The sequence below is a fragment of the Schistocerca nitens genome, chromosome 4 (genome assembly GCF_023898315.1).
Source record: "Schistocerca nitens isolate TAMUIC-IGC-003100 chromosome 4, iqSchNite1.1, whole genome shotgun sequence".
NCBI lineage: Eukaryota > Metazoa > Arthropoda > Insecta > Orthoptera > Acrididae > Schistocerca > Schistocerca nitens.
Window position 1 is genome coordinate 150,409,102 of NC_064617.1, and position 27,085 is coordinate 150,436,186.

At 41.0% G+C, this 27,085-nt stretch overlaps 1 protein-coding gene and 1 non-coding gene across 2 annotated transcripts in view; one reads left to right on the forward strand and one right to left on the reverse strand.

Moving 5' to 3' along the window:
• LOC126252173 (methanethiol oxidase-like) overlaps window positions 1-25,302 on the forward strand; it is a 142,769-nt gene extending 117,467 nt beyond the window's left edge. The window contains exon 10 of the mRNA XM_049953042.1: window positions 25,236-25,302. Within this exon, the coding sequence (XP_049808999.1) occupies window positions 25,236-25,302 (67 nt within the window). The remainder of the gene's footprint in view (window positions 1-25,235) is intronic.
• On the reverse strand, window positions 12,926-12,999 carry Trnat-ugu (transfer RNA threonine (anticodon UGU)). Its single transcript has one exon. It is a non-coding gene; the product is annotated as a tRNA-Thr (tRNA).
• Window positions 25,303-27,085: the final 1,783 nt, after the last annotated feature.

Consider the following 27,085-nt stretch of genomic DNA (forward strand, 5'->3'; position numbering starts at 1 on the left):
TTCTCCCAGCCACCATTGATGATTTGAAACGAGAAATAACAGCAGCTATCCAAACTGTACCGGTGACAGTATAGGGCAATGTGTTGAGTGGGTTCTAATATCCACGTGGACGAGCAGTCTCCTGACTTATATTCATGCGTCTTAGATGCTTGGGAGGCGGGCCATACGGTGCCCGGACATTTGCCACGCCGGACATTTGCCACGGTTTTACCTGCTCCGAAGGGTTCGGTCCCTTCTCTCCCCCCCCCCCCCCCTCCTCCTCCTCCTCCTCTTCCTGCTCACCCGCCCACCTAGTTTGCTTTCGAAGTCCCCATCAGTATGGAAGTTATTACATATTTTATCAGTAAGTATGTGGAAAGAAGGAAGATTAGGGTTCGTCGACCCGTCGAGGATTACATCATCAAAGACAGAGTACAAGCTTGGATTGGGGAAGGCAGTCAGCAGTTTCGTTTCGAAGGAATCGTTTCGGATTTTGACTTCAGCGATTTGGCGAAATCGCGGAAAAGCTAAATCTGAATGACCAAAAGGGGATATCAACCGTCGTCCACACGAACACAGTGTCTTAAAAATATATGCTGAAGTCAGTCCATAGATATTCATCTTTTATATTATTATGAAGTACCTCGTGTGTAATTTGTGTCTTAAATTCCCGTACTGGTGACAGTATAGGGCAATGTGTTGAGTGGGTTCTAATATCCACGTGGACGAGCAGTCTCCTGACTTATATTCATGCGTCTTAGATGCTTGGGAGGCGGGCCATACGGTGCCCGGACATTTGCCACGCCGGACATTTGCCACGGTTTTACCTGCTCCGAAGGGTTCGGTCCCTTCTCTCCCCCCCCCCCTCCTCCTCCTCCTCCTCCTCTTCCTGCTAACCCATCCGCCCAGTTTGCTTTCGAAGTTCCCATCAGTATGGAAGTTATTACAACGAACAAGGGCAGGCCTCCTGCTCATTACAAAGGTTATGCGTATCTTAAACAGAGAGAATCTTAATAAGGTGTTGTTACATGGATGTGCTTACGACGAAAAGCGGATCATTGCAAGGGAAAGCTGCTTTCGAGGAACGGAGAAGTGTTGAGCGTATTAGAACATCTCTGTGGACCACCTGACGATGCAGCTCTGAAAGTGGAAAGAGCGAAGAGAAGGTCTCGAGAAGAAACTACACAGTTATCGGAGATGAAATGGGAAATCTACATAATAAAGTTTATGACTTTGTTCCAGTGATGCCTAATTCAGAATCTATGAAGAGAACCATGCATCGTCGATGGAGTCAAGAGTGGGGGAACCAACTAGAGCCTAAGAACTCTTATGAAATTGATCTTCATGAAGATCTATTAAAAATGGGAGATGGCAGTAGTTTTCTTCTGGAAGACGATAGATTAGAGGTGAGAATAATGATTCTTAGTGGAAGCAAAGGAAAAGAAAGTTTAAAAACATGTTCCCATTTTTTTATGGATGGAACATTTAAGAGATGCAGCAAGCAGTTTGCACAGATCTACACCATACACGTAGTCTTAGGAGGCCCGATTAAAGAAACAAACATTCTTCCTATTGTATTTGCACTGCTCCCTAATAAGAAGAAAGACACATATGTTCGTCTGTTTCGTCTGATAAAACAGGCAGTCTCTGAGTGGTGTCCTAAACAAGTAAAGATGGACTTTGAGGCAGCTGCGATATCGGCCATTCGTCAAGTTTTTCCCACAACTGAAATAAATGGATTCTGTTTCCATATGAAGAAGAGTTTATGGAGAAGAACTCGAGTTCTCGGTCTAACTGAGGAGTACCGCTAGAACGAGGATTTAAGACTTCACGTCAGCATGTGTGCAGCGCTGGCAGTTGCAAAACTGGAGGACGTAAGCAATGGATGGATTGAGATTCATGCAGAAGCTCCTGATAACGGAAGGTTCTCTCAGTTTTTTGACTACTTTGTGGATAACTGGTTAGAGAAGGAGGATATCGCAATAGAAATGTGGGACTGTTACGGAAAAAGGCACCGAACGACGAATGCTGTTGAAGGGCGGCACAACAAAATAAATAGTACAGGGTGATTCAAAAAGAATACCACAACTTTAGGAATTTAAAACTCTGCAACGACAAAACGCAGAGCTAAGCACTATCTGTCGGCGAATTAAGGGAGCTATAAAGTTTCATTTAGTTGTACATTTGTTCGCTTGAGGCGCTGTTGACTAGGCGTCAGCGTCAGTTGATGCTAAGATGGCGACCGCTCAACAGAAAGCTTTTTGTGTTTTGAGTACGGCAGAAGTGAATCGACGACAGTTGTTCAGCGTGCATTTCGAACGAAGTATGGTGTTAAACCTCCTGATAGGTGGTGTATTAAACGTTGGTATAAACAGTTTACAGAGAATGGGTGTTTGTGCAAAGGGAAAAGTTCTGGACGGCCGAGAACGAGTGATGAAAATGTAGCACGCATCCAGCAAGCATTTGTTCGCAGCCCAGGAAAATCGACTCGCAGAGCTAGCAGAGAGCTGCAAATTCCACAATCAACTGTATGGAGAGTCCTACGAAAAAGGTTAGTTATGAAACCTTATCGTCTGAAATTGGTTCAAGCACTGTCTGCAGCTGAGAAGATTAAAAGAATCGATTTCTGTGATTTTATCCTTGCTCAAATGGAAACAGATGAATCTTTCGTTTCAAAGATTGTGTTTAGTGATGAAGCAACTTTCCACACTAACTGGAAAGTCAACCGTCACAATGTCCGTATATGGGGCACTGAGAATCCGCGGGAAACAACTCAGTATGAACGTGACTCGCCTAAGGTGAACGTTTTCTGTGCCATTTCAGCCAATAAAGTTTTTGGTCCCTTTTTCTTCGAAGGTGCTACTGTAACTGGACTACAGTATCTGGAGATGTTAGAGAATTGGCTGTTCCCTCAGCTCGAACAAGAAACACAACAATTCATATTTCAGCAGGATGGAGCGCCACCACATTGGCACTTATCTGTCCGTAACTACCTGAACGTCAACTACCCGAGGCGATGGATCGGCCGCCAGGCAGCCCGTGACAGAGCACTTCGTCACTGGCCTCCAAGAAGCCCTGATCTTACCCCCTGCGATTTTTTCTTATGGGGGTATGTTAAGGATATGGTGTTTCGGCCACCTCTCCCAGCCACCATTGATGATTTGAAACGAGAAATAACAGCAGCTATCCAAACTGTTACGCCTGATATGCTACAGAGAGTGTGGAACGAGTTGGAGTATCGGGTTGATATTGCTCGAGTGTCTGGAGGGGGCCATATTGAACATCTCTGAACTTGTTTTTGAGTGAAAAAAAACCTTTTTAAATACTCTTTGTAATGATGTATAACAGAAGGTTATATTATGTTTCTTTCATTAAATACACATTTTTAAAGTTGTGGTATTCTTTTTGAATCACCCTGTACTACTCCCACCAGCCTGCGTCCGTGGCGTGCTGTACGTTTCGAGCCGCCGTTCACCTCGATGACAGCGTTTGTTGAAACGACCATCGAACCAGTGTAGCAAAAATGTCATTCACCCGAAGAGACGACGCGCTTCAATTGATCGACGACCGAATCCAAATGGTCCCGTGCCACTGCAATCGTAATTGACGATGTCGTTGGGTCAACAAGTGAACACGCAGGGATAGTCTGCTGCAGAGCTCCGTGTTCAACAGTGTACGATGAACAGTGTTCTTCGAAATAGTTGCGCGTGAACCAGCGTTGTGCTCGTTCAGCAGAGATGGCATAGGCCACTATCTATCCTACGTTACAGAGCAGACAAGCCCCCTAACCTCACGTTCTGTGAAGAGTTGTGGACGTCCAGGCATTTAGCGAATAGCGGTAGTTTCACTGTTCTACCACTTTCTGTAGATGCCTACGACAGCAGCACGTAAACATTCAACCAGGTTCGCCCTTTTCGATATATTCATTCACAGGCTCCCGTCGTAATAATCTGCTCTTTGTCATAGTCGCTTATCTCAATGGATTTCCCCATTTGCAGCCCATATCTTCGCCAGGGTGTTCCCCCGTCCGTGTCTGCTCCGCTTACAGATTCGCATCGAACGTCGCGATAGGCAGTGGTCATAATGTTGTGGCTTATCATTGCATACTCGACATACAGTATATCATCTCTATCTGTCTGCTGTGTTCAGCATAAGCTCATTGTAATAGCATTTGCTTAGTACCATGTCCACATTAACTATTGCGCCCTCGTAACCTGTAAGTCGAATGCAGTGTGTAACATTCCAGGCTTATGGTTACCACCCGTGCATTATGTATTATTACTAGATCAATAATCTTATATCTCCAGATATAATTGAAATCAATTACCTTTCGGTAATAGGAAAAAGGCTTTTAGAAGAATAATAGGAAAACCAATCAATAGTAGTTACCATAAACAATCAAAATCAGATTCAGGAAATGAATATATGGAAAACGTTTAGATAAAAGAATAATATATTTTGTTCTCAACATTTGTAAATGGTAGGAATTAAATCTCAAGCATAATTAACAAAATATAGGTAATTGATCGTTTAGCAATGTTAGAATGCTTATTTCTGCAATTTCAATATTAATGTGATTTTTATGTGTTTAGAAAATGTCTTAAACTTGTTCTAGCAAAGTAGGGAATATTATAGAGTGTTCGATAATTTTGTTAAACTATTTCATATTATAAATTATGTTTTGCGTTATTATAACCAATAGTACATTGTAGGAAGAGTATAAATACTCGGACTCATGTATTGTTAGGGCAGATGAGTGTTGGGCACACTAGAGGACAGATCTGTGCGTACAGTTGAGATAAGTTCTTGGTGCATGATTCAGTCGTGGGTTTACAATAGAGCAACTCGTGGGTTGGACATTTTCTAAAACATCATATTAGAACAGCGCAGCGACGGATTATTTCGGAGCGTTAAACAGTTTGATTTAATATCGCAAAAGGCAGAATGATATGTGACACTATATTCGTACTTTGTTGAGTATTAGTGTTGAACAATGCAATGGACCTCACACACGCATTTCTATCAAATTACTGCATCTGGACTATTTAATATCGCCAGTGTAGTATGTACTACCATCGGTTAGCTGTAGTAGTAACAACGAGGCTTATTACACCGAAGATTATCATGAGCTCATAAGATACAGGTCTTGAAGTGAATAAATATTCGTACTTACTTTACTTCAGTTGTGGCCTACGTCATTGTAGTTATATCCATTATGGTATCCTGTATTTATTGAACGAGCATATTTTAGCTCGTGTATGCAGTCGTCGAGGGACACCGAAGGGAAGATATTCTCAGGTATTTAAACCATTTTTAACTACTCGCTAACCCGTGAGACGTTACAAGTGGTATGTGGAAATGTGCAGCATGTACCCGTATTAACCGTGCCAGTTATACTGGCTTCATGACAGTGACGATATTTGCAGTCCCGCGTACAAAGACAGTGGAGGCCATTCAAATATGTGCAGAGACTACGGTACCATACATGCGTTATCGCTGAATTTTTGTTCAGTAAGTTTTTATTAATTTTACCACTTATTATCATATGATTTGCTACTATGTTTAACTTTTAACCGATTGGTAACACAAGGAATTTATGTTGTTTCCGTTTATGAGGGTACTTGAAAATGGTCTAAGACCGCAACTGTAGAATAGTATGCAAATAAAGAGAAACAATGAGAGCTGGAGGCAGTATCAAATAATTCGAACCTTGTCTTTGATGGGTTCCTTTTCCAGTCTCGATTTCACTCTGCCGCCAGTAATTCCACTGTTAAACACAGAAGAGAGAGCGCGTAAATAGAAAGAGTACATTGAAGACCTCGACGATGGGTGGAATTGCCTGATGGAGTGATAAAATAAAAAGTGGAAGTCGATATCGAAGAGATACGGGATCGAGTGTAAGAGCCAGAGTTCAACTGACTCATGGAAGATTTGCGATCAAATAAGAGAGAAGGGACAGATATCATGCCACTGGTATTTTAAAATCGTTTGGGAATTGGCAAGAAAAACAACAAGAACAATTCAAATTGGGGTGTAGAACCAATGGGACTGGAGACTTTCGAAAGAAATATCGTTCACACAATCCCGGAGATAGCAAGGCCAAATAAATGCGAGAACGATCACACAATCAGCTTAACGGCTCATGCATCCAAGTTACCGAGAATAATAATAAGCGGAAGAATGGAAAAGAATAGCATAGCTTTCTGAAAGGTAAAGGCACTAGAGAGCAGTTCTGACGTTGCGCTTGATAATGGAAGCAAGACGTAAGAAAAATAAGAACACGTCTCGTAGGATTCGTCGACCAAGAAATAGCGTTCGACAATGTAAAATAGTGCAAGATGTCTGAAATACTGTTCAAAATAAGATAAGCTATAGAAAAAGAAGGGTAATATACACTACGTACAAGAACCAAGCGAGAACAATAAGAATGGAAAGCCAAGAACGAAGTGCTCGGGTTACAAGGGTGTAAGAAGGGATATGGTCTTTCGCCCCTGCTGTGCAATCTGTGCGTCGAAAAAGTACGAAGGAAATAAGAATGGTTTAATCGTGGGATTAAAATTCAGAGTGAAAGGATGTCAATGGTAAGATTCACTGATGACATTGCTATCCTCAGTGAAAGTGAAGAACGATTACAGGATCTCCAGAATGAGGCTGCTGAGTACAGAATATGGACTGAGAGAAAAAAGAAGAAATACGAATGTAATGAGAACCAAAAATGAGATTAGCGACAAATGTAACATCAGAATTGGTGACCGCGAAGCAGACGAAGGTAATGAATTCTGCAACACGTGGTGGACGATATAAGAACATGAAAAGCAGACTAGCGCAGGAAAAGAGGGCATTCCTGGCCAAAAGAAGTCTACTAGTATCAAACATAGACCTTAATTACGGGAAGAAGGTTCTGGGAATGTTCGTTTGGAAAACAAGATTGTATGGCAGTGTATTACAACAGTACGAAAACTGAAAAGAATCGAAGCGTTTGAAATACACTGAGGAGGATGTTGAAAATTAGGTAAACTAATAAGGAATGAGGAGATTCTCCACAGAATCGTTGAAGAAATGAACGTGCGATAAACACTGACAAGAGGAAGAAACAGGATGTTGGGACGTGTGTTGAGACATCGGGGAATACCTTCCATTGTGCTAGAGGGAGTGGACGCAACTGTGATGGGAGTGAACGCAACTGTGACAAGGAAGGCAGTGAATTGCGAGTTCTCGGTCGTGGCAGTGCAACTAGAAATACCGAGGGCCGCGCCCTGCAGAGAACATGATTAAGGAGCGAGGCTATTAAACCGCGACTCTCACGCCAGTGGCCGGCAGTAACGCGTGGGCTGACAGATGCCCCAGCAGGTGTTTGGTGGGCGGAGCTGCAGGTGCGACAGACAACCGATACGCCGCCCACGCAAGGCCTGCCGAGGTCACGGTGGCGCAGGCGGAGGCGTCAACTCACGGCGTCCGTCGCAAACCACTCCCCAGCTCAGCTTATATATTAAGTATACGTATCGGAGTGCGGAATCTATTCAGTCGTAATGTCAGCTTTACCGCTGTGATAATTTCGAAAGGAAAGAAAAGCTGTCTTGTCTCGAAACGGGAATAGTCGTCTACAAAACACACTGTAGTACTAAAACGTATGGTTTGTTTAGGTGCCACGAAGTTCATGGACTATGAGTCCACCGATGTGACACACAGTCTCGAGCCCTTCCTGTGACAAGAATTTTCACAGCCCGCCTATCGAACAAATTTACCCTTTGATAGTGACACGTTGTCTCGACTGAGATTTTCTTTCATATGAACGCAGCGAAACTTCGCACATCTCTGAGATACAGTCCCGCACTGTCGTTTAATGCAGGAGTTCTCAAACTTCTTCCGTCGCCTTCCCCCACCCCCTTCTGAAACATAAATTTTTTATTGCCCCCACACTTCTTTCCGTACTCTCTACTTCTCATTTTTGGCGAAAAAACGCCTCACAATTTGCATTTTCTTCATTCTAATTATTACAGCCATCAGACAAAATAATAATAATAATATAATTACAGAGTGTTGTTCGAGCACCTCAGAGTTAATTTTTTTTAAAATTATCATGCATTTATATTATTCCAAGGTGGTCAAAGTTAACAATTATAACTAGTTTATAAGTAACAGTGGCAACTTGCGCAGTTATTGCAACTGAGCAAATATGTATTTTTCGATACAGATTTTGTTTACAAATGTCAGTTACTTAAGGTTTAGCTGTTTCTATCCAACTCTTGAATCATTCAGAATGTTTTAATATCTGAAAGATCAGAAATACAAATAATACTACAACAATAGCTAACATTTAAATTCCAATTAGTAAAAATGCACGCAGTTCAAAATTCGGAAATTTTGTGACATGTGCACGTTTGGTATAAGGTTTGTGCTCGAATTTGCGAAGAAAGTGTATCGAGTCTTGGTTGACTCTTTGAAACACCAACTCACAGATCCAGTTCCAACTGCAGTCGAGACCGATGTTTCGTCTTGATTAATAGAATTGTGGAAAATCTTGACTCGTACAAGTACGTTTGTGTGAAGAATGATAACAAGTCCATTGTACTTGTTGCTAAATTGGGGTATTCATTCCCAGTCTGCACCCAAATATTTTCAAGTAACATCGATTTAAATTCATTTCGATGTTTTCCACACCTGAGAGTTCTATTAGCTCTTCCTGTTCTTCTGTTGACAAGTGGCCTTTTGTGATCGTATCAGATGGACTGTGGATCCCCTTGAGAGTTCTGTTAGCTTCTCCTGTTCTACAGCTGACAATTGGTCTCGTGATCATATCAAATGGACTGTGGATCCCCTTCAGAGTTCTGTTAGATCCTCCTGTTCTACTGTTGACGAGTGGCCTCTTGTGATCGTATCAAACGGACTGTGGATGCCATTGAGAGTTCTGTTAGCTCCTCCTGTTCCACTGTTCACAAGCGGCTTCTTATGATTGTATCAAACGAAGGTTCTAGAAATTTATCCTCGAATTGTTGATGAAGGATTCGAGATGTACTATGCCAATTTCATTAATTTTACCTATCTCCAACTCATTTTCCTTGGCGGAATCATTCAGGCAAGATAACACCTCGCAGTTACCCTTCTCGATCTGGGTTTTCCAAAGTCCAGCTTCTCTTAAATGAAAGCACTGTCTCCTTAGGAAGATTGTATTACTCCTTAAGCCTTGAGCGATACGTTAAGATCTTTCAGTCTCAAAAACGGCAGCCAAGTAGCCCAATATTAGAAACCATTTTTCATATAGAAAGAGAGCCGCGACTGTAGGACTGCTACTCAAAGAAAAAGATGAAGTTCATCCTTCAGCTGCACAACATGACGAAGAACTTTAACACGAGACTACCAACGTACCTCTGTGTGCAGTAGAAGCGAACCTTGAGTAGAACCTGTCTGCCCACAAAGAATGAACAACAGCCTACTGTTTACAGCTCGTGCTTTCACAAAATTTACGGCACTGGCTGCATCCTCAGCGAATTACTGACTTCTGGTTGTACTACTTTAGAATACAATGTCTCCAAGTGTATCAAGCCGCGTTTGAATTTTACAGAAGGAGAAACAGCACACACTCTTCCCATGAACCGCTTTCCATGATAGATTGTTGTCAACAAAAACGAAATTTATAAGAAAAACATCCTCGTCTGTAGTCTTCCCTTCCAGAGCTTTAGAAAGAAAAAGAGTCCTTGTACATTTCATTTTCATAACATAGCGCACAAAAATAAGACGCTGTGGAAATTTGATTATCAGTACTATCATCAAGCTGCATCGGGAATTTTGGGCTATCATGAAGACGTGGCAGCAATTGATTTTTCATGGCAGTGGATATTGTATCAATACAACGGCCACGATATCACCTGAGAGTGGTACTGACTTTAGACTCTCACCAAACCTTTCTCGACGATGCGGAAGGAAGTAATTTTTTTCTGAAGGTTCTCTTTAATTTTATAGGCTTAAAGCTATTGTTAGCTAAAATCTCCAAATAAAGAACACATTGCAGTACACACTTCGGTTTTGCATTTAGGACTGACGTTGCTGGCGGTAACAGAGGAAAATGCGAAAGAAGAATGTACTTAAACTACATTCGAATGTTTTTCCTTATTAGAACTGCACACTTTCGAAGGAGAAGAGACAATTCCACGGAATCTCTTGTTACCACTGAGAATCAGCTGATTATACATGGGAACGATGGAACTTGTATCACTTTATTTTAAAACTAGTTGGCTATTTTCACTGAACACACAGTAGAATTCAACTTCTAGCTAATTCACTATCGATGAACTGACTCAGGGAGTCTGGCTGACCAGCTGGAGTGGCTGAGCGGTTCTAGGCGCTACAGTCGGGAACCGGGCGACTGCTACGGTCGCTGGTTCGAATCCTGCCTCGGGCATGGATGTGTGTGATGTCCTTAGGTTAGTTAGGTTTAAGTAGTTCTAAGTTCTAGGGGACTGATGACCTGAGAAGTTAAGTCCCATAGTGCTCAGAGCCATTTGAACCATTTGAAGTCTGGCTGACCGGAAGTCTGGGTGAAATCGAGTGGACAGTCACAGCGGCTATGATTAACAATCTGTTCTTGCAATCAGTGTTGCAATGAAGTGGCGTGCACGTTGTCAAGCGGCTTATTGTCATTAGTAGTTGTTAAATGTTAGGTAAGTAGCTATTCCTGCTGATGATCGGTGACAGGGGCTTTGTGATGGAATATTACTCGCTGCTTTTAGCAGTATTCCTGATGATAGGATCTGCTAGTCATATCTTGTGCAGCAAATTAACGATGAGGGAGCTTTCTAACTTGGTTCGTGGAAATGAAAATCTGACGCTAGTAATGTGTTTTCACCGGAAGTTTTCTCCTTACACAATATGAAGTATAAGTATTTCAAAGTAAGCTGACACCCCCTTTCATTACTCCCACTCTGAGGACGGCTCGTTTAGCGGAGAAAATACGAGATTACCGAGCACCGGTCCAGATCTGTGATTGGATTCACGACTTTCTTGCAGATAGAACTCAACATATTCTTAACTGAACAAAATAGAAACAGTTGAAGATGATTCCTAGAGTACCCCAAAGTAATGTTGCGTAGCTCTTTACTGTTTAAAATTGGTATTGATATTCAGGTCGACAACGTTGGAGGCTCCGTGACGCTAGTAGCGCACGATGCTGTTTTCTATAATAAAGTTGCAACAGCAGAAGACTGTAGCGATAAAGGACCTGCAGAGGATCCATGTTTCGTGCAGGAATTAGGAGTTGATCTTGAACATAAATAAATGTAGCATTTTGGGCATAAATACGAGTAGTTGAAGATATTGAACTGTTGGTAACAAATCAGTGGATGCAGTAACTGTCATAAGACACCTAGGAGTAATTATCCGGAACTATCCTAATTGGAACGACTATGAAATAGCACTAGTGGAACAGTAAGGAGATAGTGTGAAAGTGGGTCGATAAACCCTCTGCCAAGCACTTACGTATGAATCGCAGAGTAGTCATCTAGATGTAGATGTAGAAAGGCAAATGTCTGACTGAAATTCTTTGGGGAAATCACAAGCGTATGGAATCATGAACGAAAAATGTAACTTACAAAACACGTTTCAACTGAGTCTTAGGTGTTGTTCATTAGTCTGAGACCCTTCTTACGTTTGATTAGAAGAAATAGAGAAGATCCAAAGAAGAGCGGCGCGTTTCGTTACTGGATCGTTTAGTCCACCCGAGACTGTTACAGAGATATTTTACAAACTCCAGTGGTAGGGGCCGTGACAGAGGTGTTGGCCATTACGGAGAGTTTTACTATTAATATTCAGACAGCGTATGGTGGACGTATGTCTTCGGGATAGTGTCTTTGATTAAACAAAATATCCTCGGTCTCGGGTACGAAACCCGCTACTGCTTAAATTTTGATTAGTAATCAGCGCTGGTGGCCGAAGACTTCTGACAACGGCCTTGTCAAAACGGGCAGAGGAGTGCGCAGAGATTCACGGCACTCTCTTGGTCTTGTGGTGGGAAACTGCCTCTAAAGGTGGAAGAATCAACAATGATCAACGTCATGAGGATGCAGAAGCCAATGAAAACGTCTGCAGTAAAGATACAAACATGTATCCACAGGACATGTGGCCTGTAATTGAGAAAGCGTCATGATGATCTTTCCATTGGCAAAAGATTCCGGACTAATCCCCCATTCGGATCTCCGGGAAGAGACTGCTAAGGGGAATTGAATAATAAACACTCGGATAACGTTCTACGAGTCGGAGCGTGGAATGTCAGTAGCTTGTACGTGCTAGGGAAGCTAGAAAACGTGAAAAAGGAAATGCAAAGGGTCTGTCTACATAAAGTGGGGATCAGTGAAGTGAAATGGAAAGAAGACAAGGATTTTTCGTCAGATGAGTATAGAGTACTATAAACAGCAGCACAGCAGCAGAAAATGATGTAACGGGAGTAGGAGTCGTTACGAATGGGAAGGTAGGACAAACATTGTCTTACTGTGAACAGTTCAGTGTTAGGGTTGTTCTTATCAGAATGGACATCAAACCAATACCAACAACGATAGTTCTGGTGTACATACCGACGTTGCAAGCTGAAGATGAAGAGGAAGTATATTAGGATATTGAAAGGACAATTCAGTACGTATAGGGAGATGAAAATCTAATAGTCATGGGGATCTGGAATGCAGTTGTAGGGGAAGGAGTGGAAGAAATGGTTACAGGTGAATGTGGATTTGGGACACGGAATTAGAGAGGAGAAAGGCTTACTGAGTTCTGTAATAAATTTCAGCTAGTAATAGCGAATACTCTGTTCAAGAATCACAAGATGCCAGATGATACGGAAAGATTTCAGTTAGAATACATCATGGTCAGACAGATATTCCGAATAAATGATGACTAACTGAAATCCTCAGCTGCCGACAGGTGTTGTTGATTTACCTCGATGTGGACAGCTGAAAATGTGTGCCCCGACCGGGACTCGAACCCGGGATCTCCTGCTTACATGGCAGGCGCTCTATCCATCTGAGCCACCGAGGACACAGATGAATAGCGCGACTGCAGGGACTTATCCCTTGCACGCTTCCCGTGAGACTCACATTCCCAACTGTCCACAATTCTACATATGCAATGTACCTTATAGACATTTGCCCATTCACTCATTACTCGCGCACGTTTTGGCGATTCCCGTAAGGGTTTGGGCAACCTGTGCGCATTCGCACAGACGAAGGTCAATGGCTGAGGGTTTCAGTTAGTCATCATTTATTCCAGGGAAAAGCTGCACGGTCATCAACAGTATTCTGTTCTTTCGAGAACAATTACTGTCTTCATATATATAGTTAAAGGCTACCCAGCCATTGACCTTCGTCTGTGCGAATGCGCACAGGTTGCCCAAACTCTTACGGGAATCGCCAAAACGTGCGTGAGTAATGAGTGAATGGGCAAATGTCTATAAGGTACATTGCATATGTAGAATTGTGGACAGTCGGGAATGTGAGTCTCACGGGAAGCGTGCAAGAGCTAAGTCCCTGCAGTCGCGCTATTCATCTGTGTCCTCGGTGGCTCAGATGGACAGAGCGTCTGCCATGTAAGCAGGAGATCCCGGGTTCGAGTCCCGGTCGGGGCACACATTTTCAGCTGTCCACATCGAGGTAAATCAACAACGCCTGTCGGCAGCTGAGGGTTTCAGTTAGTCATCATTTATTCCAGGGAAAAGCTGCACGGTCATGAACAGTATTCTGTTCTTTCGAGAACAGTTACTGTCTTCAGATATTCCGAAATCAGGTAATGGATTGTAAGGCGTACCCAGGAGCAGACGTAGACTAAGATCACAATACAGTAGTGATGAAGAGCAGGCTGACGTTTAAGACATTAGTCAGGAAGAATCAATACGCAAAGAAGTGGGATACAGAAGTACAAAGGAATGACGAGGTACGCTTGAAGTTCGCCAAGGCTGTAGGTACAGCAATTAAGAGTAGCCCAGTAGGCAGTACAGCTGAAAGAAATGGACATCTCTAAAAAGGGCAGTCACAGACGTTGGAAAGAAAAACATAGGTACGAATGAGGTAACTGTGAAGAAACCATGGGTAGCAGAAGAAATACTTCATTTGATTGATGAAAGGAGGAAGTACAAAAGTGTTCCAGAAAACTCAGGGACACAGAAATACAAGTCGGTGAGGAATGAAATAAATAGTAAGTGCAGGGGAGCTAAGACGAAATGGCTGCATGAAAAATGTGAAGAATTCGAAAAAGAAATGATTGTAGGAATGACAGGCTCAACATATAGTAAAGTCAAAACAGCGTTCGATGAAATTAAAAGCAACGGTGGTAACATTGAGAGTGAAACGGGAATTCCGCTGTTAAATGCAGACGAGAGAGCGAATAGGTAGAAAGAGTACAATGATGGACTCTATGAGGGAGTGGATTTGTCTGATATGATAGAAGAAGAAACAGGAGTCGATACAAAAGAGATATGGAATCCAGTATTAGAATCAGAATTTAAAAGATCTTTGGAGGACTTAAGATCAAATAAGACAGAAGGGATAGATAACATTCCATCAGAATTTCTAAAAACATTGGGGAAAGTGGCAACAAAACGACTATTCACGTTGGTGTTTAGAAACCATGAGTCTGTCCGACATACCATCCGACTTTCGGAAACATATCATCCAAACAATTCCAAAGACTGCAAGAGCTGTCAAGTGCGAAAATTATCACACAGTCACCTTAAAAGCTCCTACATCTAAGTTGTTGACAAGAATAATAAACAGAAGAATGGAAAAGAAAATTGAGGATGTGTCAGATGACGATCTGTTTGGCTTTTGGGAAAGGTAAAAACAACAGAGAGGCAATTCTGACATTGCGGTTGATAATGGAAGCAAGACTAAAGAAAAATGAAGACACGTTCAGAGGATCTGTCGGCATGGAACAAGCGTTCGACAATGTCAAGCGGTGCAATACGTTCGAAATTCTGAAAAAATAGAGGTAAGCTACAGGGAGAGACGGGTATATACAATGTGTAGTAGAGCCTAAGAGCGGACGAGCTAGAACGAGCAAGAACCAAGTGCTCGGATTAAAAAGGAAGTAAGACACGGATGTAATCTTACGCCCCTACTATTAAATCTGTAGGTCGAAGAAGCAATGATGGAAATAAAAGAAAGGTTAAGAGTGGGATTAAAATTCAAGGTTAAAGGATATCAGTGATACGATTCGCTGATGACACTGCTACCCTGAGTGGAAGTGAAGAAAAATTACGTGATCTGTTGAATGGAATGAATAGTCCACACAGTACAGAATATGGATTGAGGGTAAATCGAAGAAAGATGAAAGTAATGAGAAGTAGCAGAAATTAGAACAGCGAGAAACTTAACATCAGGATTGATGGTCACGAAGTACATGAATTTAAGGAGTTCTACTACCTTGGCAGCAAAATAACCAATGATGGACGAAGCAATGACCACATAAAAAAAAGACCAGCACTGGAAAAAGGGCATTCTTGGTCAAGACGAGTCTACTAGTATCAAACATAGGCCTTGATTTGAGGAAGAAATTTCTGAGAATGTACGTTTGGAGCACAGCATTATATGGTAGTGGAACATGGACTGTGGGAAAGCCGGAACAGAAGAGAACTGAAGCATTTGAGTTGTGATGCTACAGATGAATGTTGAAAATTATTGTGGACTGATAAGGTAAGGAATGAATAGGTTATGCGCAGAATCGGCGAGGAAATGATTATGTGAAAAACATTGATAAGGAGAAGAGACAGGGTGACAGGACATCTGTTAAGACATCGGGAAATGGCCTCCGTGGCACCAGAGGGAGCTGTAGGGAGCAAAAACTATAGAGGAAGACAAAGATTGGAATACATCCAGCAAATAATAGGGAACATAGGTTGAAAGTGCTACTCTGAGATGAGAGGTTGGCACCGGAGAGGAATTCGTGGCGAGAGAATCAAATCAGTCAGAAGACTGATGACTAAAAAAAAAGTTTCGAGAAGAGTCGGACAACATGTTACTTCGCGGCTGACGTTTCAGCGAATCGAGTAGCAGGGGCTAGCCGTTATCCAATCCTAGTTCTTTCCGGAGCGTCGCGTGCTTGCTGCGTTTCCAATTTTGTAGGCACATGCGGAGCTGCATGCCGGCAACATTGAGCCTACGGCAGTGTGGCAATCTCAAAGTTATCTTAATCGTAGTCCTTATACAGCGGTTTCCCGACTGCCATTCTTCCCACGCTCCATTTGCGTTTGGAAAAGGTAAGAGGGGGGAAGACAGGGGTACAGGACACTGTAAGGCGGCTTGTGAAGTACCAGAACGTGAAGTAAAGGTCCTTTTTCCTTATCATGTCTCCTAATCCCGTAGCCGTGTACTACGCCATTTCACTAGGGTTAATCGTCTGTATACATGGTTTTGAACAGAGACTGCAGTATTACAAACCTGTACATTAGGACCAACAGTCTCGTGTACAGATCATGCAGTCAGCAGTTTTTGTACCCACCACATATAACGTACATCTACATGTTGGTCAGACTTTCCAACTTCTCATGTTAACAACTCTGTACATAGTAAATCAGTTTATTACAGCGTGCAAAACGATTAGTATGTTCACGTATTGGACTGGCAGAGTTATCGTCCGCCGTTTGGCAACGAAATTTAAACTCAGAACTTGCAAGAACTTCCCACTTGTACTAAACCTCTAGAAATGTCTCATTTTAGCCAGTGAATTCGTAGAGGATGGTACAAGAAGCATACAGAGCGACTGGCCGTGCTTTTCCATTCGAGTTTTGCGGAGATTAAGACAATTTGCCCTTGGACTGTCTTAGTGAGCCGTTGTGTAGTGTTGTTTCTACCTATTTTGCCGAGAAGCAGTATCTGTGCCGCCGGGATCTCCTTGAAATGCACTTCTACTTACTATGATTCCAAGGATTCCAAGTGATGAAGCGGAAAGCTGTATTATTCGGGGTAGCATTCAGAAGGGGTGCCATTATGATGTAATTATTTACTAAACACAATATGGCTGGTTCAAATGGCTCTGAGCACTATGGGACTCAACTGCTGAGGTCATTAGTCCCCTAGAACTTAGAACTAGTTAAACCTAACTAACCTAAGGACATCACAAACATCTATGCCCGAGGCAGGATTCGAACCTGCGACCGTAGCGGTCTTGCGGTTCCAGACTGCAGCGCCTTTAACCGCACGGTCACTTCGGCCGGCACTAAACACAATAAACTGATAATGTCGGCACAATTAATAATGATTATCTCGAATGAAAAACAGCCCACAGTTGCACTAATTATGTTTATACTAAATCCTGACCATGGTTTCAACTATAATAATATAGCCTTCTTCAGAAGTCATAAGATTTTAATAATGAAAAACGTCTTAGCCCAGCGGCTGCGTCACGATTAATAAAATAAAATAACTTCAACAGACATAAGCCTGTTTCGATCATAAGTAAAACTACATATGGCACCGTATGTAGTTTTAATTTATGATCGAAACAGGCTTATGTCTGTTGAAGTTATTTTATTTTATTGATCGTGACGTAGCCGCTGGGCTAAGACGTTTTTCATTTTTAAAAGCTTATGACTTCTGAAGAAGGCTGTATTATTATAGCTGAAACCATGGTCAAGATTTAGTATAAACATAATTAGTGCAACTGTGGGCTGTTTTTCATTCGAAACAATTTCGTATCGGTTGCTGCTGTTGCTGCCTTGATGAAAATAATATAATAATGATTAACTGAAAAATAACAATTTCCTGAGAGATTGGAAGACGGCCTATCGGCGAGTAATGAGTATGGCCCGCAGCCTGTACCTCGTACTTACACTCGTTGTATTTCGTAGCCGTTCGTACATTTTCTTTAGATTAAACATAATTCATTTATTTATTAATATAGTGTTGTAAGAAATTACTTGTGACCTTTAGGCTTCTTCTAATATCTGTATTGGAACAAGCGACTTTCATTAGCAAATATTTATTAAGCAAGATTATTCGTTTCGCGCCAGAGTAACCGTGCTTTCCCTAAGCACCTCGCTGCTGACGTACCGGGCATCTCATGACTAGCCATAGCGCCCGATACCGCCGTCCACTGGCAACGCCATATGGTACACCGCCTCCTTCAGCCAGCGTGAAAGCTGAAATCTTACTCCCGACAGTGAGCATTCTGTAGTGCCGATTTACTCATTGAATGCCACATGATATCTGCAGACGCGATACAAAAGTGTAAAACTGGAAAATAAGAAAATAAAATGTGACTTGAACGGAAGAGGTACCTTATATAGTCCTTCTCGAAATCTGGCTATCAAAACATCAAATCGTATCATACAGCTTTTGGCTTGTTTAACGTCTCATTGATGTCCCAAAACGACGGGAATTGTGAACTTTCCTCGTGTAAAAATGTGTACAGTAATGTGTATTTAGGCTCAAGGACGCTCAGAAAGTGTGTTATGGGTGCCTTATACTGATGTCTTTTGCAGTATGATCATTTTTTTTCTGCCAAACGTGTCTTCTTATAGTCGATTGTCTTTCTTCCCATGTACCACTAGTAAGTGGAACAGGGAAAGAAGCACCCTCAACTACACTCTATAGGGCGGCTTGTTGTGTTAAGGTGTAGTCGTACATGTATGGTATGGTGGAGGCATGGGTAAAAAAACAGCACTTCAGTAACGCTGTGGAAATGTGTAGTTAGTACGACTATAGTATTAATCCGGGGGACGGATGCAAAAAAGGGATTATTCTTACTTTAGAGGCGACAGCCGGTAGCTCCAGTCTCCACACTGCAACATTTTTTTCGTACCTCTCTACCTGGGCATGAGCATTTGGGCTCGACTCTAGTCGTGAGTTTTCAGGTGAACTAGCAGTGCAGTAATTTGAAAACCTCAGTGACAAGTAAGAAAGTCCTGCGTTCGTTTATAAAAACGACGAAGAGTCGTATTTTAGTACACCTATGGAACATATAAACATGGTTGACAGAAGGACAGTGTCATCTTACAAACAACGATTATGCATTGACGCACTTCGTGGTGAGCTGTCACTTAAGAGTGGCATAACAGACCGAAATCGCGATCGTGACAAATACGTATAATAACCGTGTAAGTGGAAAATCTTAGTATGGCATTGGAAGGAAGTATAAAGGGGAGAGATAGAAGGGACAAGCAAAATCTAGAATATACAAAACATTTTATGATATGTTGACTTTTCTGACTCTCAAGCTGCGAGATGGTACGACAGACATTATCATCGCCATAGGAGAAACAAATCACAAAGAAAGCAGGCGTTGACAGATGTGAAAATTACTGAACTATCAGTTTAATAAGTCACGGTTGCAAAATACTAACGCGAATTCTTTACAGACGAATGGAAAAACTGGTAGAAGCCGACCTTGGGGAAGATCAATTTGGATTCCGTAGAAATATGGGAATACGTGAGGCAACACTGAGCCTACGACTTATCTTAGAAAATAGATTAAGGGAAGGCAAACCTACGTTTCTAGCATTTGTAGACTTGGAGAAAGCTTTTGACAATGTTAACTGGAATACTCTCTTTCAAATTCTGAAGGTGGCAGGGGTAAAATACAGGGAGCGAAAGGCTATTTACAATTTGTACAGAAACCAGATGGCAGTTATAATAGTCGAGGGACATGAAAGGGAAGCAGTGGTTGGGAAAGGAGTGAGACAGGGTTGTAGCCTCTCCCCGATGTTGTTCAATCTGTATATTGAGCAAGCAGTAAAGGAAACAAAAGAAAAATTCGGAGTAGGTATTAAACTCCATGGAGAAGAAATAAAAACTTTGAGGTTCGCCGATGACATTGTAATTCTGTCAGAGACAGCAAAGGACTTGGAAGAGCAGTTGAACGGAATGGACAGTGTCTTGAAAGGAGGATATAAGATGATCATCAACAAAAGCAAAACGAGGATTATGGAATGTAGTCGAATTAAGTCGAGTGATGCTGAGGGAATTAGGTTAGAAAATGAGACACTTAAAGTAGTACAGGAGTTTTGCTATTTGTGGAGCAAAATAACTGATGATGGTCGAAGTAGAGAGGATATAAGATGTAGACTAGCAATGGCAAGGAAAGCGTTTCTGAAGAAGAGAAATTTGTTAACATCGAGTATAGATTTAAGTGTCAGGAAGTCGTTTCTGAAAGTATATGTATGGAGTGTAGCCATGTATGGAAGTGAAACATGGGCGATAACTAGTTTGGACAAGAAGAGAATAGAAGCTTTCGAAATGTGGTGCTACAGAAGAATGCTGAAGATTAGATGGGTAGATCACATAACTAATGAGGAGGTATGAATAGGATTGGGGAGGAGTTTGTGGCACAACTTGACTAGAAGAAGGGATCGGTTGGTAGGACATGTTCTGAGGCATCAAGGGATCACCCATTTAGTATTGGAGGGCAGCGTGGAGGGTAAAAATCGTAGAGGGAGACCAAGAGATGAATACACTAAGCAGATTCAGAGGGATGTAGGCTGCAGTACGTACTGGGAGATGAAGAAGCTTGCACAGGATAGAGTAGCGTGGAGAGCTGCATCAAACCAGTCTCAGGACTGAAGACCACAACAACAGGAGAAACCACAAGAATACATAATATAAATGCAATGATCAGGAAAATAGTGAATATCTTTCACACTTTATTTGAACAAGGTCAAAGCCAAATTATGTTTTCCTGCACGTGCTACAAAGGTGTAAAACTGAAATTGGCCTGGAAAATATTTCATGCACCGTAAAGACAGATAACCCAGCTTACATCATTTGCCCTGGGTATAAAGATGATATAAAATGTGTTGCCTAATCTAAGGCGAATGAAATATTATCCCGGCAGTTTTATTTCACTCACAGTGCAAAAAAGGTACAAACTGATAGATAAAACGGCAAAGGTATCGTTGATTCCCAATTTGAAGTTGTCATGTTGGAATTGTAAATTGTCAGAAGAAATTTGTTACTGAATCGAAAGCTTATCCTTGAGCTGGCTTTAGGAGTGAGATGAGGATTCTTATCTGGTCGATTCACTGGGAGGTGAGTAGTTGATAACATAGAAGCGTTAGCTGAAAGTCATACTGCATGGGAAACTTTAGTGGAACCTTTACCCAACGCTGGACGTTAAATGGATTATCACCTAACATATTCAGAGATTTCTGAAGATCTTCCATTAGTACAGTGTAATCAGTATATTGTATATGTTTCATCCATACTTCATTGACTGCACTGTGGTTATGGAATTGGTCATCATTCGCTTTAATCTACACTGTATGTGTTCAGAATTATATCTTCTGTACAACAGAGATAAACCTCTCTTTTGCCCTATTAAGAATTTCGATAGTGTACTGTGACGTATCCTATCAAAATATTTCTCACAATGAAGAAAACACAGACAAGTATTGACTCTTTCATCATAAGTTTTGCATAATGATATTTGTGTTACAACATTCGCTTCTCATGTACGTAGAAAACGTTTATAAATTCAAATTTCCAATAACTAGAAATACGTTCACGTTTACGTCATGTCTTTTTTGTTAGGAATACTTGTAGAGCCAGGTTCATGTTTTGTTTAATGAGCCTATGATCATCACATCTCCTTGTACTTTGTTGTGTAGGGAGAAGAAGCAATATTTATAAAGTCATTTGTATCGGATAAAGTGCAGTGCCGTGAATCATACTGAAAATGTTTCGATTCATGGTAACGCATTTTTGCAAGGAGTTAAAACAATTTTACTGTGATTTTGTTTGGGTCACTTGCCTTTTCATAGCAATTTATATTATTCTCTACCTGTTTTTTTATTTTATTTAGTGATGGGTGTGTTGTTTTCCAGTTCACTTTCATTCCTATTTTTTCCATTTAAATCTCGAGTGATTTCATCTCAGACTTATATTTTTTATGGTTGCCGGTCATGACAGTATCATACCAACGAAATAATGATAACAAAAAAGACCCTGACTAATCTAGAAGTTACGTAGAAAATGTTCGAGACCGAACCGACTACATGGACGTTTGTTAAATAAAAATATGTTGGCAGTCCTCCCTGGCAAATGCTTTTGTGGACATCCTTTCACAATATGCGACGTTACTTGTTTTTCATCATAATCGAAAACTGCATCTTCTTTTAAAGCCCATGCATTAATGATGGCCCCGTAGATTCTACGTCCTGTACGAAAACGGTTTTGTTGACTCCTGATTTAGTGAGTTCACCAAAACTAGGGACACAAATTGTAGGTTCCTTTGAGTGTTTCATCATTTGGAGCACTGAAGTGGTACTTTCTAGTCCGTTTGTTTGCAAGGTTAAACTCACTTTGATGCAATCTGGAAGTTACTGTGAAGACTGGTCTTAGAGATTTCAGGAGTCTTGGTAGTTCCGGTAGGTCATGGGAGAGTGGCTCATGTCTTTATCGAACGCATCCAATCTCAAACTGTCAGCAGTAAAACATTCCTGATCTGGTGAGAAGGGGATGGAGAACTCAGAAAGCAAGCCACTCATGTGCACGTCAACTGTACTGCAACGAACTGCAGATAACCATACAAGTAGGCACGATCTAAGTTCAAAATGGCTCTGAGCACTATGGGACTTAACATCTGTGGTCATCAGTCCCCTGAAACTTAGAACTACTTAAACCTAACTAACCTAAGGACATCACACACATCCATGCCCGAGGCAGGATTCGAACCTGCGACCGGAGCGGTCACGCGGTTCCAGACTAAAGCGCCTAGACCGCACGGCCACACCGGCCGGCATGATCTAAGTGATCGAAAGCTAAGTAGGAGTGCTGTTGGGGAACTGACCGTCTGAGAGATCCTTTTCATATTCCTTGTAGCTCTGGCTTTAAAATGGTAACTGAAAGATTTGTCAGAGTATGGTAACTTCCTCCGTGAAATGATAGGCTTATCTACATTACACAATTCGAACCGTACTGGAGCAATTTCACAGTATTAAGGGAGACAACGATCCTCTAATAAACATAGAAGGAACTGCCAATTAAGAGAATTAAGTGTCAATTTTGACGAAGAATAAAATACATAGTTTCGGAAATAAAATGCTGACTGACTGCTGATGTGATTTCTTTTATCCTGAGTGGTAGAGTAAAGTAAATGTTAGGAGTAGTCACAATCAAGCTACATTAGCCCATTACAAACAGTATTGTAAGATGCTAAAAATATTATTAGGAGGGCAAAGAGTATGTGGTACGCAAATAGAATAGCTAATTCACAGGATGAAATTAAAACCATGTGGTCAATTGTGAAAGAAGTGTCTGGTCAGCAGCACACTGTCGACGACATAAAGTCAGTTCGTAGTAAAAATATTTTTCTTACTGATAAATCAGATATATGTACAGTTTTTAACAATCATTTTCTTAGCATTGTTGGCGAATTAAATAAAAATTTAGTTTCTACAGGGAATCATATAACTTTCTTGGAAAATGCCTGTCCGAGATTGATGCCTGAAACACTCCGTGCCGGCCGGTGTGGCCGAGCCGTTCTAGGCGCTACAGTCTGGAACTGCGCGACCGCTACGGTCGCAGGTTCGAATCCTGCTTCTGGCATGGATGTTTGTGGTGTCCTTAGGTTAGTTAGGTTTAAGTAATTCTAAGTTCTAGGGGACTGATGACCTCTCAAGTTAAGTCCCATAGTGCTCAGAGCCATTTTTGAACACTCCTCCGTGATACAGACAAGGGGGTGATTGAGTCAATAATTAAAATCACTGAAGACGAAGGAGTCTCATGGTTATGATGGAGTGCCTAGGAGAAAATTAAAGTACTTTGCTGCACATGTTAGCCCTGTATTTAGCCATATTTGTAATTTTTCCTAAGGAGTGGTCAGTTTCCTGAACGATTAAAGTACTCAGTAGTACAGCCGCTTTATAAAAATGGAGAAAGGGATAATGTAGATAATTTTAGACCTTTTTTATGCCATCAGTGTTTGCTGAAGTTATTGAAAAGGCTGTGTTTGTAAGGATACCTAATTATTATATATAACACGATTTGCTATCAAATGTACAGTTTAGAAGTCGTTTAACAACTGAAAATGCTATATTATCTTTTCTCTGTGAGGTACTGAATGGGTTAAACAAAAGGTTTCGAACGCTAGGCATATTTTTTGATTTAACTAAGGCTTTTGATTGTGTTGATCATAAAATATTGCTCCACAAGTTGGACCATTACGGAATACGGGGAGTAGCTCATAATTGGTTCACCTCTTACTTTAGCAACAGACAGCAAAGGGTCATTTTTCATAATTTTGAGAATGGCTGTGATTTAGGGTCTGAGTGGGGTACGGTCAAGTGGGGAGTGCCCCAGGAATCAGTGTTGGGGCCACTCCTGTTCCTTATTTATATAAATTACGAGTAACTCCAAAATATTTCTGTTTCCTGATGACACTAGCTTGGTAGTAAAGGATGTTGTGTGCAACATAGGTTCGGTTTCAAACATTGCAGTTCATGACCTAAGTTCATGGCTTATAGAAAATAAACTAACGCTAAATCACAGTAAGACACAGCTATACAGGTTCTAACACACAATCCAACAAAACATGACGTTTTAATTTCACAGAATGAGCAAACCTGCATTTGGATCGGACTTTCTTAGCTCTTGTGCAGAAAGGTGTGCAGTATACTGTTTCATCCATTATTTTCAATAAGCTACCACTCGAATTCAAAAACCTTAGCAGTAATCCACGCTCTTTCAAATCGAAACTGAAGAGTTTCCTCATGAGTTACTCTTTCTATTCTGTAGAGGAGTTCCTTGGAAAATTAAGTTGATTCCTGTCGTATTGTTGATTGCGTTTACGTAAACTTGTGGACTGACTTTTTGGGTTCATAAACATTTTATTTTTATCTGTTATTACTTTTATGTTGTAATTTCATGTGCTGATGCGTTCCATAACCTTGGAGATTTGCTCCTCAGTTTGGTCCTACGGAAGTTGATGTGTAAATAAATAAATATGATAGTTTGTAGGGGGAGGGGGTAGACAGACCTGGAGGTATGGTGTATTTTTAATGTTTTGGAAGACGAATGGCGACTTCGTAAGTAGCCATCAAAAAAGTTCCAGTTGCGACCCAGTTAAAAACCTACATAACACCTACTTTTAAATCATTGTCTTGAAAGAAAAACACCTGACTAGACTATATTTTTTTTCGCTTGTCTGAGAGCTAGAGGGGGGGGGGGGGTTGGGGGGGGGGGCGGGTCCTCCTTGCCTCGGGGCATTGCAGCCCTTAGTGTAAAGTATGTCATACCACTTGTGCTTGACATTGTAGACCCACTAGCTAATAAAAATATTATTTGTTGCAGGTATCCTGGTGGTGACTGTACGTCAGACATTTGGCTGGTATGTGACGAAGTAGCTGCAAATCCCTAATGAAACAAATGATGTACTAACAAAGGATTCACAAAATTTAGGGGATTAGCCTGTGTGATAGTTTGTCGCTTGCCTGGTTTAATCACTTCATGTTGGGAAAACTGCACCTAATCGCAGAAATAATTTTTAAGTCAAATATATAAGCAACTGATGTATAACTAATAAATTATGTTACTGTTTAGCTTGTTGTTAATTATTCGAACACAAAGAAATGCTAAGGACTCTCTGACCTACTTAGCTCACGTAATATCGTTCATTTTGAACTGTTAAGAAGGATGCGTGGGGTTTCTTCAGAGGAGAAGGCTAACTCATTAGAATTTTTTATGCTACTGATCGGGAGAACTAAATCTTAATGGCTGACTTTGGAAGAACACAGTAGGTAATATAAAAATATTATAAATAGGTGCCCACATAAATCCTCATTCTTAGGTGTATGTTTATTTTACGTTTCGGTTCACTATTTTCAAGCTGTATTGTAACTGTTGATTTTTGTGAAAACTCTAAAATTAGACAAAATTCTATAACTGAGTGATGGTGGAGGTTACAGTAAATAAATTTTGTAGCAAATACTAACTAGTACCAATAGTGGAAAGCATGCACGCACCTCGTATAAAAATATGACGAATTTTTCGTGTAGCTCAGGGTGAGATTTAAATCATGATGCACCTCGAAAAAGAGGTTCATTCAAGGGCGACGAAATTTTCATAGTCTGTTTTTGTACTTGGCGATCACCATTCCTAAAGGTGCCTGCACGATAAAACTTTCAGTTAAAGGCGCGAACCGTGATTTACTTAAAAAAGATTTTTTTAAGGTCACCTAATAAGAAAATGTAATGATCACCGTACAATAAGCTTAATGAGTCACACCTTAAAGATATTTCTAAAAGTTATACACCAACGAATATACAAAAAAGTAGAAGAAGGTATAAGTGAAACACAATTCGGTTTTAGAAGTTCCCTCGGTACAAGAGAAGCATTGTTTGCTTTTAACATATTAGCGCAACGATGTATGGAGGTTAACCAGCCACTATATGTGTGCTTTCTGGATTATAATAAAGCATTTGACAAAGTTCGTCATGATCATCTCATAGAATTGTTAGAAAAGAAAACACTTGATAAGAAAGACATCCGCATTATATACAACCTCTACTACAATCAAACCGCAACCGTGAAGGTAGAAAATTAATTATCGAATGATATAGAAATAAAGAGGGGTGTGAGACAAGGTTGCGTTCTCTCACCCTTATTGTTTAATATGTATTCAGAAGACATAATCCAGGCAGCTCCATCAGATGAAATAGCTGGCATTAAAGTGAATGGGCTAAACATTAACAATGTTAGGTTTGCTGATGACACTGTACTACTAGCTGGAAACCTCAAAGATCTACAATTACTTCTTGACAAAGTCGCAGAAAAAAGTGAAGAATTTGGCTTGACTCTTAACGTAAGCAAGATATCATGGTGATATCTAAAACACACCAACAAGAAAATCTTACAAGCAATAGGGAAAAAGTCGATCAAGTACGTAAATTTAAATATCTCGGAACAATTGTAAATGAGGAGATTGAAAGCTCAGAAGAAATTAAATCGAGAATAGGACAGGCCAGAAGTATCTTTAATAAGATGAAAAATGCATTCTGTTCGAGAGACATTTGTTTAAACACAAAAATGAGGTTGCTAAGATGCTATGTATTCTCAAAATTATTATACGGAATGGAAGCGTGGACATTGAAAAAGAAGGACATGAACAGTTTAGAAGCTTTTGAACTGTGGGCATGTAGAAG